This window comes from Sebastes fasciatus, chromosome 11, assembly GCF_043250625.1.
Source record: "Sebastes fasciatus isolate fSebFas1 chromosome 11, fSebFas1.pri, whole genome shotgun sequence".
Lineage (NCBI taxonomy): Eukaryota > Metazoa > Chordata > Actinopteri > Perciformes > Sebastidae > Sebastes > Sebastes fasciatus.
The window spans coordinates 25,528,774-25,549,950 of NC_133805.1; the positions used below are offsets into that span (position 1 = coordinate 25,528,774).

At 43.2% G+C, this 21,177-nt stretch overlaps 1 protein-coding gene across 25 annotated transcripts in view; it reads right to left on the bottom strand.

Moving 5' to 3' along the window:
* The window catches only part of ptprfb (protein tyrosine phosphatase receptor type Fb), a 204,827-nt gene that overhangs the window by 74,751 nt on the left and 108,899 nt on the right, over positions 1-21,177 (bottom strand). For 13 of the 25 annotated variants that reach the window (XM_074651861.1, XM_074651878.1, XM_074651869.1 and 10 more), the window contains exons 5-9: positions 17,629-17,817; positions 15,865-15,882; positions 13,126-13,236; positions 4,820-5,089; positions 3,359-3,940 (exon numbers count right to left, since the gene is read on the bottom strand). In XM_074651861.1, coding sequence (XP_074507962.1) covers positions 3,359-3,940; positions 4,820-5,089; positions 13,126-13,236; positions 15,865-15,882; positions 17,629-17,817 — 1,170 coding nt within the window. The remainder of the gene's footprint in view (positions 1-3,358; positions 3,941-4,819; positions 5,090-13,125; positions 13,237-15,864; positions 15,883-17,628; positions 17,818-21,177) is intronic. The other 12 variants (XM_074651880.1, XM_074651866.1, XM_074651885.1 and 9 more) reach the window with 1 other exon arrangement.

Here is a 21,177-nt window from a genome sequence, read left to right on the forward strand (position 1 = left end):
CTCCCTGGTAAAGTCTACTCCAAGGTGCTGGAAAGGAGGGTTCGGCCGATAGTCGAACCTCAGATCGAAGAGGAACAATGCGGATTCCGTCCTGGCCGTGGAACAACGGACCAGCTTTTCACTCTCGCAAGGATCCTGGAGGGGGCCTGGGAGTATGCCCATCCAGTCTACATGTGTTTTGTGGACTTGGAGAAGGCATATGACCGGGTCCCCCGGGAGATACTGTGGGGGGTGCTGCGGGAGTATGGGGTGAGGGGGGCACTTCTCAGGGCCATCCAATCCCTGTACGCCCAAAGCGAGAGCTGTGTTCGGATCCTCGGCAATAAGTCGGACTCGTTTCCGGTGGGGGTTGGCCTCCGCCAGGGCTGCGCTTTGTCACCAATCCTGTTCGTGATATTCATGGACAGGATATCGAGGCGTAGTCGGGTGGAGGAGGGTTTGCAGATCGGTGTGCTGAGGATCTCATCGCTGCTTTTTGCAGATGATGTGGTCCTGTTGGCATCATCGGTCTGCGACCTCCAGCACTCACTGGATCGGTTCGCAGCCGAGTGTGACGCAGTCGGGATGAGAATCAGCACCTCTAAATCTGAGGCCATGGTTCTCAGCAGGAAACCGGTGGTTTGCCTACTCCGGGTAGGGAATGAGTCCTTACCCCAAGTGAAGGAGTTTAAGTATCTCGGGGTCTTGTTCGCGAGTGAGGGGACGATGGAACGTGAGATTGGTCGGAGAATCGGAGCAGCAGGGGCGGTATTGCATTCGCTTTACCGCACCGTTGTGACGAAAAGAGAGCTGAGCCGGAAGGCAAAGCTCTCGATCTACCGTTCAATCTTCGTTCCTACTCTCACCTATGGTCATGAGGGTTGGGTCATGACCGAAAGAACGAGGTCGCGGGTGCAAGCGGCCGAAATGGGTTTCCTCAGGAGGGTGGCTGGCGTCTCCCTTAGAGATAGGGTAAGAAGCTCAGTCATCCGTGAGGGACTCGGAGTAGAGTCCTTGCTCCTTTGCGTCGAAAGGAGCCAGTTGAGGTGGTTCGGGCATCTAGCACGGATGCCTCCTGGGCGCCTCCCTTGGGAGGTGTTCCAGGCACGACCAGCTGGGAGGAGACCACGGGGAAGACCCAGGACTAGATGGAGAGATTATATCTCTACTCTGGCCTGGGAACGCCTCGGGATCCCCCAGTCAGAGCTGGTTAATGTGGCCCGGGAAAGGGAAGTTTGGGGTCCCCTGCTGGAGCTGTTGCCCCCGCGACCCGATCCCGGATAAGCGGTTGAAGATGGATGGATGGATGGAGAATGACTGCCGTGTAGACCAGGTAGAATCGGTGAATAATATCCTTGATGTTGACCAATGACATTAACTGAATGCACCGTTCAACAGCTGAGAGTTTAAGAAGCACCAGATTTTGAAGCAATTCAACATTACAGTCTTTCTCAATTGCTTTTGCTAATTTTCCCCTCACAGTACTTAACACCGTGTCATAGATATTTACGGAATATACATATATACAGATTTTGATATTTTAATGGATCATTTTGCATGTGACGGCTCAAACGATGAAAGGATGTTTAGAAGTTGTGAAGAGTACGACAATCTATCTGAGAATCAACTCATCAGTTGGTTACTCTTTTGCACACGTGTGCCAAAACATGTGCAATTTGCTTGAATGAATGAGAAATTCAAATCTAATGTGGATGACAAACTAATTGTTCAGAGATTTGAACTCATTATTTTAATAACTCTCATTCAACAATTAAGCCAAAGCAAATGAGAAAAACTGTAATTCTAACACTTCTAATCATCTTCTCAAACCCCCTCCCTTAGCTGGCTTGAAGTCATTGTGGCAGCTTTTATAAGACCCAGTTCAATTCAGGGTGTCTTTTAATAGTTGCTGGATGCCGGCATGTTTGTGCTGCTCAGGACTTCAGTGGGTCCAAGAGGGCGACTTTTAGGCTCTTTGTGGTTTTATAGACTTCTTCCCAGGGTTCCAGTGTCACTGGCGCGAATCCCTAACCACTCCCATCAGTACAAGTCTTTGGTTTGATTCTTTCTTTTTAATAGAATTAGAATTAATATTGTTTGCTTCACATATTTAATTCTTCCATATTGGAAAGTTGGGCTCTCTCACCTGTCGAACAGTACCAAACACCTGATATCAATCACTGAATAAAACCTGATGAGTTCAATTAAAAGCATTAAACAGGTTCATGGATGGCTCTCATGTTAAGACATGTTATTATGATATAGATATACTGTATATAGGTGGACCTATATGCATAGTAAATGAATGGATAAACTAAAATCAAGACAAGTCTTCAGGAATGCAGAGGAGAGGAGGATTGTGTATGAGGATCAGGACGAGGAGGTGGTGGTGTTAGTGGTGTGTGTGTAGCCCTTTGTGTGATTTTGAGGCCCACATGGCCGTGAGGTATGCAAGATAGTGACCATAAAAAAGGGGAATGGAGTCATAAATGGACCAGTTTGTGGCTTAATATTGAGTTTGTATTTCTGTTCATCTGTCTTGAATCAGAATTCTGTGTAAGATTGTAGAGTTGCAGTCACCAATATACGCTACATACTGTACAATACACACAACATTGGTGTAATAATAAAATACTTCAGCTAACTATTAGGGCTGTCAAAGTTAACGCGATAACAATGCATTAATGCAAATTTGTTTTTAAGGCCATTCATTTCTTTAACACATGATTCTTAGGTTGTAGCGGGCTCAGTTTTAAAGTTAAAGTGAAGATACAGATATCTTATGGAACTACAAAAAACTATAAGGAACCATAAGGAATCCATTGGTACCAACCATGTCATACTAGCTTGTCGGGAAGCAGGTAAAATAGCGCTCCAAACTTATGCTAAATATTGGCGAATGAAAATGGGTTCTATGGGTACCCACGAGTCTCCCCTTTACAGACATGCCCACTTTATGATGATCACATGCAGTTTGAGTTTGCCATGTTATGATTTGAGTATATTTTTTATGCTAAATGCAGTACCTGTGAGGGTTCCTGGACATTATTTTTCATTGTTTTGTGTTGTTAATTGAATTCCAGTAATAAATATCTACATACATTTACATAAAGCAGCATATTTGCCCACTCCCATGTTGATGAAAGTATTAAATACTTGAAAAATCTCCCTTTAAGGTACATTTTGAACAGTTAAAAGTGAAATTAATTTGCGATTAATTGATTCATTATTTTAATCGCATGGCAGCCCTACTAACTCTACATGCCTAACCTCAGCGGTTACCTCGTCTAACACTATATGTAAGCATAATTAGAGGCGGTTACACAACTGACACACATTAATTAACACACAGAGCCACACACAGTGGTCGGCTGCTCACCTCCCTGCTGGGTTTTGACTTGCAGGACGTCAGAAGGTGGCCCGTCACCCACAGAGGTGAAGCCCAACACCCTGAGGCTGTAGGTGATATCAGGAGTCAGGCCTGAGATGGTCGTCAGACTGCTGTCATCGGTGTTGTGTTTCTGCCAGGCGCTGAGTGGAGCCGTCAGATCCGAGCTGTAATAGACCCGGTAGCCTCTGATCTGCCCGTTGGGTTCCTCGGGCGGTTCCCACTGTACCAGCATTGTGCTGGCACTCAGCATGCGCGCTTGGACGTGCAGAGGCGGCGAGGAGGGGGCCTGTTCACCGGTGCGCGTCTCCACGGGGTCGCTGGGCGGCCCGCGGCCAATGTTGTTGACAGCCATGACACGAAACTCATACTCAGAGTAGGGGCTAAGTCCACCGATGCTGTAACGGGTAGTTGCCACACCTTCCACTTCCTGGAAGCCGTTGTCTGAGGTCTTGGCTCTGTACTGGATCATGTAGTAGGAGACGGGTTCTGGGTTTCCAGAGTCCCAGGTGAGAGTCACACTGGTGGCGGTGGTCTCAGTCACAATGAGGGAGGTGGGGGGCTTTGGCAAGGCTGAGGACAGAGAAGCGGAGTATTAGCTTTGATATCAAGAATGGACTTTTAGGACTTGTGGGTAATTTGAGACAAATTGGATGTCTGCCACATTTGATACCATGATTCTCAAAATGTAGGCACAATACAGCTAAAATTCAGCTCTTGTGGAGAAAAGGCATGACTGGTCATGTAATTGTTCATTCTGTTACTCATAGCACTGCAATGATTGTTTCATAAGCTAATCCTTATAGTGCTGTCAGCAGACATTACCCCCAAATGAACAGAAACGCTGGACTGAAATCCCAATTTTGTGTTTTATAACCGGCCTGGTCATTACTGACAATACAAGAAAATTGCAAGAGTGCTTCCCATTGTGACTGTACAACACATACAAACAAAACAGAGGGTCTTCATTATGGCTTCCTTACAGAGGGGGCTCGGTATTGCCGTGGTCTCTCTAAATGCCTGAGTATCGATCAGCTGAGGGGAAAGTGGGATCAATACAGACGTCGACAACTGATAAGAGAGGCTGCGACGGGAAGACAACACACTTGCATAGCCACATATATACACAGATGGGTAGAGCCACACTCACACTCTGATACAAAGGACTCAACGAACATGAAGAAAGAAACACCTACCAGCCCTGACATCGATGGTCACTGACAAAGAGGCTGCGAATAGCAACAGCCTTATATTCTGACCTCTCAGTATCAACAAAAACCATCGGCCACAGCACAAGGGCAGCGATGATGATGTACAAGAAGTTTTGAAAGGGTTTTATTCTGCTTTATAACATTTCATTATCAGATCTGTTGGTGACTCAAATCAACAGCAAAGTTCACACAGTTAATCACAGCAACAACCTCCCACGTAGATACAGTAGATAGAACTCACCCTTGACAGTGACCTGAGCGGTGGCATCTATTATGCCCAGAGAGGACATGGCCACACAGGTATAGTTGGCCGACTCGCGGATGTTGGTGACTTCCAGCACGTTGCGTCCCAATGGCATCTCCTCCTCCTTGGTCAGGTCCTTCTCGCCTATCATCCACTTGACGTAGGGCATCGGGGAGCCCACCGCCACACACGTCAGGTTGACGCTGCCGCCTGGCATCACCTCTTGGTTGGTGGGTGGAATGGAGAATCTAGGTGGGACTCTTCGCACTGAGGGGATGAAGAGAGGCAGGAGAAAAATAGTGAATAGGTGTGATAATGTCAGGTGAATAGGATGGTTCTATGTGATTGCATGAATGGTCTTGACCCACCACGAGGCTAAAAGCTAACGCAGAAAAACTAACCGAAAGGAGGGCTTCTGTCCTAATGTGCAGGCGAGCACAATGGGAGCAATAATACTGTCACAAAATGGATAGAAATTCACAAGAAAACTTTGAGGGGGCGTTTTATCCTCTTGCTTACAATAGGGGATATAATCAAAAAATAGCCCAGAGACTCTGTCTGGCCCTCTTTTGTCAGGGTGTCAAATGGTAGCGAGAGTTGCATCATTGAGGGACCCTGTGGAGATGGCATTGTTTGATTTCTCCTCCCGCTCCCTCTCTCTGGCTCCTTCTGCTCTGCCTGTCTTTCTCCCTCCCTCTCTCCCTCTCTTTGTGCAGTTCTGATATGCAGATAGGCTGACATTAAAAAGGGTTCCCATGGAGACAAGAAGGGCCCGTTGACGTCGCCAGGGACAAGGCAAACACCGATGCAGAAGCTCCATGCAATACTGAAAAGCCGGCCCAGAATAAACAGGCAGCCAGCATTTACATATGACTTGTTTTCTGTCTAAATAAAGATACACAAGAAACGGCTGCCATATTTACACACTTCAGATCTTTTTCTGGTAACTTTTGGCAACCGTAACAAAGTTATCCGCTTGACATGGCAAAGAAAACATAACGTGACAGTGCAATGTGAGCATCCATCAGTGTCACCTGTGAAATTTATGATATGAAGCTGAACGTTTCCCTAGTAAGAAAGTAAGAAGGAGGAGCTCTGACTTCTTTAACCTTGTTTATGGAGAAAGTGAAGCCAAGCCAAACATTTAGCTCCCTGGTGAGGACCCATTATTGCTATCCCACGACTGCTGGGCTTACGTATTCAAAACACTACGGCATGAAACTGTCCCTGCAGAATTTATACTGCGTGTTTCCCCTAATGCACTACAACATCTCTGTGTCTCTCTGGGAAAAAAAGAAAAGAAAAAACCCATGACTGTAATTGCTCTTTTGCACTGGTCTCCATGAAAATGGATTTTCAAATGTGAGTCTCCCTCCACCTTCCCTTTCCCCCCCCTCCTACCCTTCACCCCTCCCTCCCCGATCTAATTTGAACCAGAACGTTGTTATAGCCATGCTTGTTATTCCCCTCATTATGTGGTGAAATGGAAAAAACACAAAAGCACCTTTTGAGATTCCAGTCAGGAGAAGGCTGGTTCTCTGGACCATAATAAGGGGGACCTGGTTCACACTCATCTGAATTTTCCCCAAATAATCGAGGTGCCATATATAGACTTGCTATTTTTTTTTCTTTTCTTAAATCAATACAATCCTATGGGCTTAAACTACTTGGCTCGATATCTCATAAAAATATTAATATCCCAAGTCTCAGCCACAAAACGCTCTTGGAATTTGGTCTTGTGTTTGTTTTACACCATTACCCAGATAAATCTAAACTCTGCAGTTCGTTTTATAACCTTTTCAGAGGGTGTGTGGCAAACAAAGAAAATCAATTCAACACTGGGAACAGTTAAGAGGTCAGCAAAGGTTTAGGACAGAGAAATGATGACCCTTTAATATTAATAATAATAATGATAAGTTTACAAAATGACTCAACAGCTTTAGTGAGTGTCAACATTATAAAGGAGGGTTTCATGCAGGAAAAAAAGTGACACATATTAAGAGTCCAGAAAGATTAACATCAGCCGTGAGGTTCACAGGCATATGGCTGATTTTGAAATGAAAACGCTGGACAGGCCGAGTGGTGTTACCAGCCTGGGAACGGGACATGGACGACATTCTCAAGCAAAGCATGCGCGGGAGCTGAGGAAAGATATGGGACGGGATCACAAGCCTGAGCACGCTGGGAGACGAAGATAAAGGAGGAACTTGGTCCAATTTTCTCATATGAATGGCTGAACATCTGATTTCCAGTCCGACTAATGCACAACAGACTCCTTTGAGTATTTCTTGAGTAAAAAAAAAAAGCGTTCCACTTATATTGGTGACCACCTGTGTCTTTTCACACAACTGTAACGTTCTCCGAGTGCTGCTATTTCTCACAACATATGCTTATGGAAAAGAGAAACCTGAGAGGAGCGGTCCTAATGTAAGACCATTAAGCTCCGAGTATCTGTTATTCTTTCATGATTCCATAGACTAAACAGTGCTAAGAGCAGTCAGTCAATGGGGCCTGTGTATATTGAACACTTAATGTTGTGAATAATTCATGGCGTGCGGTTAAGTTTGGAGAGGTGCTGCGGAACAAAATGACTAGAGGGCAGGTAATTGTTATCGATTCCCCCGAAGCCTCTCTCCTGTCGAGAGCGGCGTGGAGAGACGGGCTCCGGGACTCTATCAAAACCACAAAATAAGCCCTGTCTCCACTCTGCATGCCGGCTTGCTGGATACCTATAAATTTAACTGCCTTGACAAAGTGCCCAAGGATAGCAGAACCTGTCCAGTCAATCAATATGTGAGCAAACTGGCACAGAGTCAGCGGGCTCCCGGGCTTCCTGGCAGCAGCAGCGCTGGGCTATGCTGCTGCCATGATGGCTGATCATCCCCCCTGTCAGCACACTGCCAGCTCTTTCTTAAATATTCTATAGGTCAGCGCTTTGAGCAGCCGTGTTATGCAGATGTTACAAGTGAAGAGAATTTCCAAAACATTAGCTCTCTCTCTTGGACAATGTTAATGTCACCATCCATTAACTCTAAAACGTATGTCTATGTGTGGACAACATAAGAAACGTATTGATAACTTAATTCCTGCAGGGTCTCCTGCTGCAACATTACCAGACCTGTCTCCTAGAATTTACAGTCTCATACAATTAAATTGCATTCTCAATTACGTTTGATAGGTATTTACGGATTACGTTTGTCTTTTACGTATCAGAAATACCTTTGTAAGTCTGCAGATGGCCGCAGTGAGTGACGCAGTACAACGAGCGCAAAGCAGGAGACGCAGTATATCGAGCGACCGTGAATGAAAATACGTAATCATTTCATTTAGTCACATTAAGTTTTTGTTTTGTTTTTACATTTTAAGCCAAACTATGATGTGTTTTTACTAAGCTTAACCCAGTAGTGATGTTGCATTTTTGTTTTGTTTCCATTTACAATGTTAATCACGTGTTTAAAACTGTGACCATAATCTGGGAAAAAAATTGTTTCCCTAAAAAAGTATTTTGGTTATGCAGTTTTGTTGTATGGGAAAATTATTTTTTGGGAGACAGGGTTGACATCACACAAAGACGGGGTGGATGTCTGTCTTCTCATTAGGCCAACATGTATCACATCCCTCAGTCTCTAGGTAGAGGATGCCCATGGCGGTAAAACAGACATAATCCCCTGAGAGTGGCTTTGTCAGTTCTGATACCCGTGTCCCTCGGTGGGAGAGCCGGGGTGTTGCTGCCTAAATACCTGACAAATCCGGTTGCCACCTGAATACCGGAGTAATCCATCACACACCTCTGATGGGCCTACAGAGACGGATGGAAAGTCGGAGGGTGAAAGGAGCTATAGTTTTTAGTGGATGTGGTTGACATTGGGTGTGGTTGGGAAGAATGCACGACAGAGATCTAATAAAGACTTAAGCAAACTTCACGGGGAGTCCTTGTGTGTCTTGGCAAGGCTAATCGAAACACGCTTTGTGGGGAGTGGCGTTGGAAGGCATGCATGAACTATTCAGGGATTCATGCTGAGACAAAACGACACATTTATACTATCATGGATTAGGGAGAGCTATTATTAATATTCAGGTTTTTCAGGGAAGGGATATATCGGTGTCTTCCTCAGAGGGTCTGTAGAGGATGGTTGACCTCACCTAAAATCTGCATCAAATAAAAGGTAGGGGATTAAAAGTGAAAATGACAAACCTTCACGTTGACCTGTTTGCGGATGAAGTGATTTGATGGAGGTGAGCGATGGAATGAGAAGATACAAAGAGGAGAGGAAGACAAGACAGTGAAACAGAACAGTGTTTCCGTAGACACAGTGGAGGTTAGTGACATGGCACAGATAGGCAGAGTAATGCATACATACAGTACCAGGGAGGGAAACTCACTTTTTATAAGTGATTTAGCATTATTCTTTAGCATTGCAGTTAACAAAATTACATTGTCTATATCTATGATATCAAATAAAACTCAAACACATTAGATGTGAAACATTTTAAGAAATATTTGATAATTTCTGACTTTTGTTTGACTCACTTACTGTTACATAATTGTGCAGTTACAGTAAATCTATTTGATGTCTTATCATTAAGTATAGACTCATTTCTCATATCCAGAATACTTGTTGATGTAAAGGACACTCAATGTGCTCCTGTACCCACTCTTTTTCTTCATAAATCTGACCTGAATTGATCATTTTGTAAGTTCCCCTCCCTGACACACAAGACACACACACACACACACACACACACACACACACACACACACACACACACACACACACAGTATGAAGATATTTTAGTAAGAGAAAAGCTCGACTGCAGCACTTTATCCTCTGTGACATATTGACATGTCACACGGATATATGAAGGAGTGCCAGCAGACAGAAGCTGACATCCCTCCTCCGTCGTGGGATAAACAGTTGACGAATGAGCCCTCATGCACAATCACAGGACGCTCGCGATTCTGCTCACGTTGACGGAGTCCTCCTCTAGAGGAGGGTCACCAAAAAGCGGCCACAGCAAAACAAGGTGCGTGCGCACCTGAAACACCTACAAACACGCACATAAACTCTTAATGGATGATAAGTGGAAGGACATAAATAGATGCGCAGACAGGGAGGGAAAAACAATCCATGAGCAGAACCCCTATTCTTCTCCTTCAGTCTAACTCTCCTCCCCCCTCCCAAACAGAAATATGAGGACATCATTCTCTGGTGGCTCTAAAATGTCAAGACAAGGGTGGCGACGCTGGTGCTGGCAGTGTGTTTGTGTACCTGCAGACAGGAATTGGATCAGGTAGCTACGGTGAGTGGAAAAACACATTCGCAGACACAAAACACCGACCTATAACAACCCGTTTAATGCAAGTCTGACAGGTGTGTGTATGTGGGCGGGTGGGTGTTAGAAGGGGTTGATAGAGAATAATACCACAATTCATTCTCCCATGGTAATCTTTTCATGTCACCTTAAAGTAGAGGTAACATTATTGACATTTCAAGGCTACATATTACTGCTGTAACCAGAGAGGACGGAATTCCTAGGAGGCGCTGAATTTAATCAAGTGATCGATTCTTATAATTTACTCAAAAGTAAAAAGAAAAAAATGAAATATTGAAACTAATGCTGTCAAAGTTAACGCAATAATAATGCGTTTATGCAAATTTGTTTAAACGCCACTAATTTCTTTAAAGTATTAATGCAACTTGCGATTTCTAGGTTGTAGCAGGCTCAGTTTTAAAGCTAGAGTGAAGATACTGGCATCATGTGAAACTAGAAAACCTAAGGAATACATATGTTATATATATATGATACTAGCTTGTCGCTAAGGAGGCTAAATAATGCTCCAAACTTACACTAAACTGGCATGGTCATTTTCAAAGGGGTCCCTTGACCTCTGACCTCAAGATATGTGAATGAAAATGGGTTCTATGGGTACCCACGAGTCTCCCCTTTACAGACATGCCCACTTTATGATAATAACATGGGACAAGTCATAGTCAAGTCAGCACACTGACACACTGACAATATTTGTCATTGTTTTGTGTTGTTAATTCATTTTCCAATAATAAATATATACATACATTTGCATAAAGCAAGCATATGTGCCCACTCCCACATTGATAAGAGTAATAAATACTTGACGAATCTCCCTTTAAGATACATTTTGAACAGATACAAAAATGTGTGATTCATTTGCGATTAATGGTGATTAACTATGGACAATCATGCGATTAATCATGATTTCATATTTTAATCGACTGACAGCCCTAATTGAAGCACTGTTAATCTTAGCACTGAATTGCAATATTTTGTACACGGAAGTTTGGAATGAACCAAGTTTTTACAGCCTGCTGCTACACATCAGCACTGTGAAATTTAACAGTTGTCAACTGACATGTTTGCTCCCAAAGCTTGTTATGTTTGCAAGTTTGAAAGCAGACGCTGTAAGCCCCTAAATCTCCCCTCTGGTGTCTCGGAATAAAAACAAAAAACATATAACAACAGGAAAGGAGGAGAGGCATGTCAAAGGCCACTTGTCTTGAGTCCCTCAAGTTTTAAACCCAATCAAGCCGCCTGTGATAGCACAGCCTCGGGTCTCGTCTCCTCATTCTTGCAGCGGTAACAAAGACGGAGTGAAAACATGGCTAGAGCCTTTGTTCTCCATTCCAGACAAGTGCACTTTTAAAAGGTTACGGTTGGTTTGATTTCTATCTCTTCGCTGGTGTGGTGAGGCTGGCGGAAAAGTTGGTGTCGGGGGCCAACGGGTTGACAGCTACCTGGGTGGTGTTACAGACTAGCTGGGCCTGGGGCCCCTGCTGGCGCCACGCCACACAACTACTGTAATTACCTCTGTGGGGGGAGAAAAAGCTGTGTTTGCACCTGTGACAGACATGCCCTGATTAATAGACGAGACTTACATCCCTTCCTCGCCTTTGCTGTTTGGCTGACTACCTCCCCCTGTCAAGATTTACTGTTAGATCTAAACCTTCTGGAGGCCACAGTGTTTATTTAATCTGTAAATTTGATGCCGCTGAGGTCCTTGAGGATGATTTTACCTCTGATTCCTCTGATCCAAGAGGAGGGTCTGTCTGCTGGAAAAACATTTTTCTTGGATACCTTCCTATAAGAAAATACTTGTTCTAAAGCTTATTAGTGCACATCTTAGTGAGAGGCTTTTTTGTTTAAAAAATAGTACCCTAAGCTGTGGTTTGTAATTTTTAGACTGGAGTAGAAGGGAAACATTGGACACTAATTTGCTTATCTTATCTTGATGGATGGAAAGAGACACTGGAATCACTAAGTCATAAAATAGCCTCTATGATACACTACTGCATATGCTTTTAACAAAATTATGAAGTGATAGCCGAGTGTGTCTCTTTCTTACACTGACACTTTCCCTCCCTTCCTCCCGCCCTCCTCCACCCACACTAACAACTGGAGCAGCTATTCTGTTTCATGTACATCAGACATGGTGGTGTTATCCGCAGGGGCTGACCTAGACTACTCTCTCTCCCATACCAGCTCTTTCCAGAACGGGTACAATGCTCACCCTCACCCTGCATTAGTCTGCTCACGGAGACACCACAACAAAAACAAACCCTGAAACTCCAGACCCCTCCATGCCTTTAGGAGCTCTGGGTTGTGGGCGGGGGGGGGGAATAATGGAGCCTTTCGATACAGTCAAAATAAAAAAGAAAGGGGGCCTGGCACGGCTTTCAATGCCAGCGGAGGAAATGGTTTCAATGCAGCTGTTTTCACAGAGGCTGCACCTGGTCGAAGTCGCAGCCAAACAGGAGGGTTGAGGTTAGTTCAACTCATTGGTATGGGAGGAATGGCAAGGCAAGGATAATGGTTAGAGAAGTGAAGAAAAAGAGAGAAATAGTAGCATAAATGTGGAAATTACACAACAGCCAAAGGCCCACAGGTGTCTTCACTTATCTCGGCTAATTAGAACTCTGCTCAGGTTGAAGGTGGGCAGAGCGATGCTGAGAATTACTCCATGCACCAATAAGAGTTACAAAGGTGTAATTTGTCCCACCCTGACAGGTGCAACCAAGCTGATAGGAGAGTGAGGAAGATGTCAATCAAACACCGTCTGAGGAGAGTTCTAATCATCCAAGATAACTGAAATCCCCTGTGAGGCTTTACCACTGGAGAGTGGCTCCAAAGGCAGAAAGAAACATAAAGATTAGAATGTAGAATGAAACAGACAAGATGTTTTTGTATGGCTGTTTGTGGTCTGCAAATGCTTGAGTCAACAGAAATGACAGATTAATTCAAGAAGTGAGAGAGACATTTGACTTTACCTCGTACGTAGAGATTGGCAGGAGAGGAGTAACGGGTCCCAGCACTGTTCATGGCAACGCATTCATATTTCCCCTGGTCGGACTCCTCGCTGTTCTCGATTTGCAGAGCTCCTGCGTAGGGGATTAACAAATTTAGCCGTCTTGACAGTTGTGGAATATGAGATGTAATTTGGCATGAAACCACAGCAGATATATGCACAGTGACTCGCTAGAGAGCTTGTAGTCAACTAGTCTAACCCAGTTCATGCGTAATTAAAGTGTCTCAGACGTGGTCGCAGATTTGTCGAGAAAATGCTTACGACAACATGAGCATTTAGCTGATTTGGCAAGTTTAATGAAACTGCTAACAGAATATTTGCCTAGTCGTGTTAAGGAGAGAAAAAAGACCATGACTGAGGGTCAATTAATCATCTGAGTAACATGTCACAACCATCAAAGTCTGATCAGGCCTTCTGCTTATGGGAATAATTGACAAACCAAAGTGTTTGTGTCATGGAGGGTTATCTATCTCAGCCAGATATCAGGACGAGGCTAAGCTACACTGCAGAATAACCATAACAAAAGCAGAAGAATTGATAATATCTAATAGAAATATCTAAAGAACTAATGAACCTGCTGCTCAATATCAACAACCTTGCAATATGTGTTTTACACAGTTTTACCGAAACATATTATTTATAGTTAAGGGCCTCAAGAGGAATGCTACTCTGATTAATGCTCGGGTCGGTAATCCTCTTCAAAATCCGTTTTTGTTACATTTGTGAAATTCTCATTACATCCTGACATCAATAAATCAATCAAATCCTCAGGGCTGGATTTTTCGGATGGATCATTTTTATTATCTAGTGTACTTTTGCCAATTTCTTAAGATTACCAACCCTAACTTTAAGTATTCAGATTTTTGAGCTGAGAGGAAATAAGGTTTAACTTTAGGTTTAAGGACTTAACTTTTTGTCTAAATGGTTATTTTTTTCTTGATTTTGCTGCAAAGTGAGTGACAGCCAGTGCAGGTATCTTTCTTCAATCTTTGTTGAGTATGCATTTAGCAGTGAGGTTATAATTGTGTTCTTTCATTACCACTATTTCCCCATGTGTCACCGCAGCCCTCAAGAGAAACACTCCTCTGCCAGATGGCTCAGATTAGTATTCACAATCCCAAGAAGCTGTAGTCATCAGACAGAAGGCTAACATGTTGTTTCTAACAAAGCATGAATGCCCTGGAGACCTGTCTTTGTGTGGTCACTTTGACACCCCGTGACTATAACCATCATATAATCATTGCTACTGAATTGCAAATGAGACAAGCTGTAATTTGAGAAATTAAAAAAAGAGACCTAAAACAGCAAAACTTACCTGCATCCCACAGTTTTAAAAATACATGTTTAAAAACTTCTCTTAGCAGTACATGTGTACGTCACAAGCGAGTGGTAACATTTATCACGTCTCCAAAACAGCATGGTACTAGCATGAAAGGCAGCCAGCCACCATGCAGTTTGAGAATGACAAAAATACTCAGCATAAGATGATGTCAGGATACGTTGTTTTTTTTTTTTTTTAACATCATGCAGTATGAGATGAATGCAACAAACATGCTCACCACCAACCAACGGGGACTCGAATCAAGACGAGGCCAAAACAACGAGAAGCGAAACAGGGCGGGGCAGTAACATGTGATAGCATCGCCTCAGATCTCATGACAACATATCTCTCCAAGGTGTTTGCTCTGCACGCTGAACTCATCGCTGTCTGATTCAGCACTGACATGCACCTGCATACTAATGCTGGTGTCACCAATCTGTCAATCTGCCCGTCCTCCCATGGGAGAAAACAGCGTGACTACTACAGGAATGTAGAACGTTACTGCTATGGCAGTTGTCAGAGCCGCAACACTAAACCCCTTCAATTACTTCCAACTAGTCAAACACTGGCGGATCTTCTGCAAGCTCATTTCACTGTTTACAAGTGCAGGCATGACATAAGGGGCAAAGAGGCTGCCATAAGGCTGCCTTAACTCCTTAAGAGTTAAACATGTAATTGAATATGGGCTGTGTTAGGAGCCAAGGACGTACAGACTGCGAGACAGACAGCTGGTAGCTCCAAATGTATTCAGCTTGCCCCAGACGTCCACTATTTACCCCACTGTTGTTGAGCGGAAATCATGCTTTCACTCAGGGGAAAAGCGTGCCATTACCATAAAAAGGAGTTGAAGCTTCCACCTTAACAATCTCGACCAGGCATCCTGTTCCCATGCTGGGGGGCAATGCTGCATAGGCTGTATGCAAATGCAGCCATTTCAGTTTACAGCAAGGCTGCAGAGAGGAGACAGGTAGATCCTCTAGTGGCCACGGTGGCCTTTAGTTTAAAATGCAACTCCTCGCCCCTTTTTCCGCTGAAAAGCCAAGAGGAGAGGCTGAAGCCGAAAGGTGTGAATGCGTGTTCATAAACGTGGCTCATTTCTAACCGTCTAGGACAAAGCTAATTTACAAGATGACACCTTGGACTTTCGCATTTCCATTCTCCTGACGTGAGGGTTGGTGATCATTTGTTTGTTAGGGAGCAGACAGCAGACAGGACAAGTTGGGAGGAGACGAAGGGGGGAAGTGGAAGAGGGGCGGGTTGGCGCTGACAGCGCCGATGAACCTGGTGATGTGGCGTTCGGGGGGGTAATGCAGGGGTCTGATGTGGAGGTGAGGGAATGGTGTGGATGTGATATTTTCCAACACACTTCATCATCCTTACCTCTAATTGGTGTACCACCTAGGTGGGAGTAATTTCGATGCAAACAGGGTTGAGAGATTAGTTAGTAATCCACTTATATCAGTGGGAGAGAAAAAACATGGCTTCTGACAAAAAAAAAAACGATACAGAGTAGAAGTCACTTAAATGCAATGTGACAAAGTTCAGTGTACTAATCAACGCTATGAAGCAGGTGTACATTGTGGACCGTATATGTTGTCTGTAAATGACAAAAAAAACACAGGATCCCTTCTCTCAGGCAAACATTTTGAAATATAATGCTGCTACTTTTGTATTTGCAGACAACATCCACAGACACATTTACGCTTGCTTCATAGTAGCATTAAAATAGTAAGCAATTTAAGCAGATTCTTTTATTAAGCTTTCTTATTTAAGACGGCCTTACTCTTTGTACAGACTGCATTTGTGCAGAAAGCAGTTAGTAAAATGGGCAAGAGAAATGAATGAAAGTCGTACACAGTAAATAGAATGATGCACAGCAAAAAACTATTCAGGTCAGAGGTATTAAATAGAAAAGAAGTTAGTATCTCTACAGAGTGAATGATTTGGATGGTGTGGAAAGATAGACCAAATGTGTGTGTGTGGGTGTGTTCACTAAAACATCGAGGAGGAACTGGGTCTGCCTTCTCTGTTAAACTGTGGTGGCAAATTAATGCGCTTTTTTTTTCTGCCATCGCAAAAATTGGCCTCTTTTCAGGTCATAGGCAGTAACGTAAATCCTGATACAGCAGATGTCAAGAAAAGGGTGGTGGATAAAAAGAATTGTTAGTGTGAGGGCATTACATATCAGCATATTTTCAGGCACTCTCACTATTTGCGAGAAAGAAAACTAATTAAAAGTTTGTTGCTAGATATAAAAATATATATATATATATCTTTAGGCACTGTTTTAGCCCTGTTATCTAAACATTATCAAACAATTAAGTGTTATTATCCAGCTTCTGTATCTAATTTAGGTTGTGCGTGCAGTAGGGCCGGATTTTAATATTGCAACAGCATGGACAGTCTAAGTGAATGTGCTCCAGTGACCTGTATTCGGCCTCCACTGGGCAGCTCTGGTGCCAGGCTTTTTCCGGAGTAGCTCTCATCTTTAATCTTTGGGGCCTGACACTCTCTAAGTGAGGTAGATTTAGTAAGGAGTCACAAATCTGGTCAAAAGCCACTACTCTTTCCACCTTGCGCCTTTTCAATCTGATCCAGGTCAGCCACACACTGTTTATTTATCAAACCGACTACTACTGCAAACAAAGAGCACCTCGTACATTTTTTTGCAAAGTTTGAATCCGAGCTAATGCATCATCGGCTGGCCTCATTGTCACCCAGCTGCATGTTTAAAAGGGGATTAAGGATTATTTAATATGGTGAAAAAAGTCTCTTTCTGTACTTTTGGATGGTTACAAGCTCATGCATCACTGTCAACGAACGCAGGAACATCTTCACTCCAACTTCTGTGTAACTTTATAAGTGGCTGCAGCTGTAAGGAATAAAACTCTGTGAGAACTCAGCCAACTCGTCAAGGTGACAAACTTTGAGTGAAACTTTCGTGTCCTTTGTGATGAAAGAGAATACATGAAGTCATACATAACAACAAAGGCCTTTTGTGTTCTCACATCCTCCTCATGTCTAGCATGTCTCATGTCTGTTGGCATCTTGTACTATGCAACTTGCCTTTGCTGTGTTTACATTATCAGTGTGTCATATAGAGTAACACCTTGAAGATATGAAATCAGATGAAATCAAATTTACCTGAACGAAGCTGTTTAATGCGCCCGTTGCTGCTGCTGATGTCCACAGGAAGCATGTCCTTGAACCAGGTTATCTCCGGGTCCGGGTTTCCGCTGGCTGCACACAGCATGGTGGCGGTTCTGGTCTTTTCAACCACCTTCAGCTGGGGACCCATATCGATGGTGGGGAAGCCATGGGGGATCTGGTTCTCTGCAAATTTGCAAAGGCAGATTGTTAGTATATGCAGAGCCTCACAGAGAAATACATTGCAGGAGGGGGAAATAAAAAACAAGAGGATAAAAAAGTGTAAAGATTGCGACAGAATATAGGCTCTCAATTGCTGTGAGAGGCGTTGAGTGCATCAAAGCTGTTGAGCAGGCAAGGACCGAGAAGAGGATGAAAGAGAGCAAATGCGTTTCAGGTGCTACAGGCCGAACAGCAATCAGAACGCACACACACAAACAAAATGAGTGCAAGAGCAGAATATACTACAGGGGAATTAAAGATCTGGTATAATTTGGATTTCAAATTTGGTTGGAAAAAAAATATCTCTGATTGATTATCATAGCAGGCTTATTACCCGGCACGGGGAGACTCAGGTTTAGACAGAGGAAGGATTGCAATCTGTCTCTGGGCACCCATGCATAAATGAGCCGCCTTAGGCTTAGCAAGCTAAACAAACCTATTTGAATAATCCAACTCATCATAATGAATGTAACAGCATATCCATGACAGCACATAAAGTATTATCCTTAAAGCAAGATTTGGTATTCTAGGGTGAAAGGTTGTTCTCAAATATATACTGACGTTATAGCATAAGATTAGCAAAATATGAAGAATATATAGTCCTGGGCGGTTTCAGGCTCAGCCTTGACATATTGGATTCAAAATGTCATCAGGAAGAGGTACATCCCAGCATGCAGTGTCTACCATTGACATTTAACACCTACATGTATGTGTTTCTATTGTGGATATCTTACAAATTATACAAACTAGGAACACTTGTTTACCTCTGAGTTCTCTCTGATATTCACATTGAACAATGTAATCCCCCGCTATGTTGAGTTTTGAGAACGTTTGTTAGTGACAAAACTCTACGGAATTCTTATCTTTAAAATAAACTAGTGTAGTGCCCGTTCGGAACGGGCCAATTGCTTGGCCCCCAGAAGTTCTGCTTGCAGCGTTGTCGAAAGCAGCGTTATGGCTGCTTGTACCCGCCAAGTGTGAATTCGATTGGATGAATGGTTCTCGAGATATGCGAAGGGCAGTCATACAGTCATACATACATATAGACAGAGCATACTTCCTTTACAGTTAGATAATGCCGCTACAGCCCCACCTATTGGCCAAATAGCACCAAATGTATCATGGTCACTCAGACATAATATCTTCAAATGTCCACCAAATGTGGTTGCAATAGCACAAAGCCTCCAGGAGATATGACATTTTTTGTAATATAAGCCCTGCCCACAGCACTTGAGCTAACTTTGAGGACCAGCTTTAGCAAAACTGTATGAAGATATTCCGTACCAAATTAGGTGTTGATTTCTCAAAATTTGTAAGAGGAGTAGCAAAAAATCTGATCTGAATCTCAAAATTAAAAATGGTGGAAAATCAGACTATGCGCAAATGGGTGTGGCTTTGATGGATGGATTCGTCTGAACCCACAGAATCCAGGAAGAAATCATTTAGTTTCTGAGAGGTAAGGTTCATAAGTTACAGGCCAAAACATAAAGTTCATTGTTATAGCGCCACCATGTGGCCAAATTGCACCACATTTGATACTGTCGAATGAAGTCGTTCGGATGAGTGACTCTCGAAATATGCGAATAACACAGAGGGACAGACCGACAGACAGATTCCTTGCTTTACAGTTAGATGACCCAAATTATTTAACTGTTTTGTAATGGTTTTGCAATCCCCATTTGGTCACTTTAATAAAATACAAAACTGTCACTGACATGGCCTTACTGTGCTGCAAATCCTAAATCAGATCTCCCTCCCACCTGCCCTCCTAATAAACCCTAATTTAACCTCTGGACAGCGTTAATAAAGAGGAAACACGATGGCCCTTGAGAGGTCTTATTATCAGCTTGCTCTTAAACTTGTAATCTCTTTTATCTTTTTCCTCATACGGTATGTAGATGTGTCCCTGGGGCCAAAGTGCTAAGATGAAATCCTTGAAACAGTGCTAATGATTGTGGTTCACCATGATAAGATACCTAACTGCAGGTTAACAATAATCAACTGATAGCTGCTCTACAGGGATGAACACAATTAATACAAGACAGAAATTTGGCTTGATAGGCAATAAGTGTCCAGAACAGGATTACGATGTCACAAAACTAAAACTGAATGGTCCACTAGAAATGAACTACAATGTATTCAAGAGAATTTGTGTTATGATAGGTGAGGAAAACAAAAACAAGGTGTCTTGGCGCACGGTATTTAATGTCAAACTACAGCCCTGAACTGGTCGACCATGTAAGACTGTGATTGCAACAGTGTGCATGTACAACTGAGAGGGAGAGAGCCGGCACTCTCTGCACACTTCCCTAATTAATTAAGACATGAAAGTTGTTGTTCACTCCAGACTCAGACACAGAACAAATATCTTCTGTTACAGTGTCCACTGTGATCTGTGTTACAAGAGATACAAGGTTGTCTCAACTCAGTCATCAGCTATGAGAAGAACAATACACAGTAGTCTCTTGTCTGTAGGAAGTGATTCTCCAAAATCCAATTAATGCACCCTTAAAAATATACTTCTGATTCATCTGTTTCTGACTACATCTGCTCCACTCAAATTATTATTTGAGTATTATTTTTCTACTTTCCTAAGCAGACATTTACAGCGTGGACCTATGTTTTGATTTGATAGTCTCTAAGATTACGTCAGCAAGAAGGCTGTTTAACTTAAAGGTGCAGTGTGTAGAATCTGGCGGCATCTAGCGTTGAGGTTGCAGATAATATAGATCCCCCTAAATGCTACACACTGTTCCTTTAAGATGGAGTTAAAGGGATGCATTGAATAGGACTTTTCCACTTCACTTGGCTTGTCTGACTCCTCAATCCATATGTAAACTTATATAGCTGGAGCATGAATAGGTGCATGGGTGTTGTACTTTGTTCTGATCCCCAGCAGAGCACTTGTTCCTGCATTCACCCTTGTGTTTGGCCTGTAGCCCGGATCGTCTCATATTCAGATGTAGTTGACAGATCTCTGCGTGGCCTCTTATCTTTGTGGCGAGGCTTACTTCCTGTCTAACGATATGGGATTCGTTTTCGGACGTCCCAAATGAAATCGGGATACCTCTACAAAACAGACAACTGCAGCACGAGGAAACAATACTGTACAATTTGTCATGACGGTAACAGTAGCGGCCTGTGTTCCTCTGTGGTTTGCTCTCTCTAACCTTCGAAGAGAAAGAGAAGGGAAAAGACTTGTAGATACACACTCTATATAATGTTGACGCTGCAGTCATTTTCTGAAAGAGGGTTTATTTAAAAGTGGTTTTTTTTAAATGGACAGCTTTGTGGCCAAAGACGAGTAAAATAACACTCCTCTGC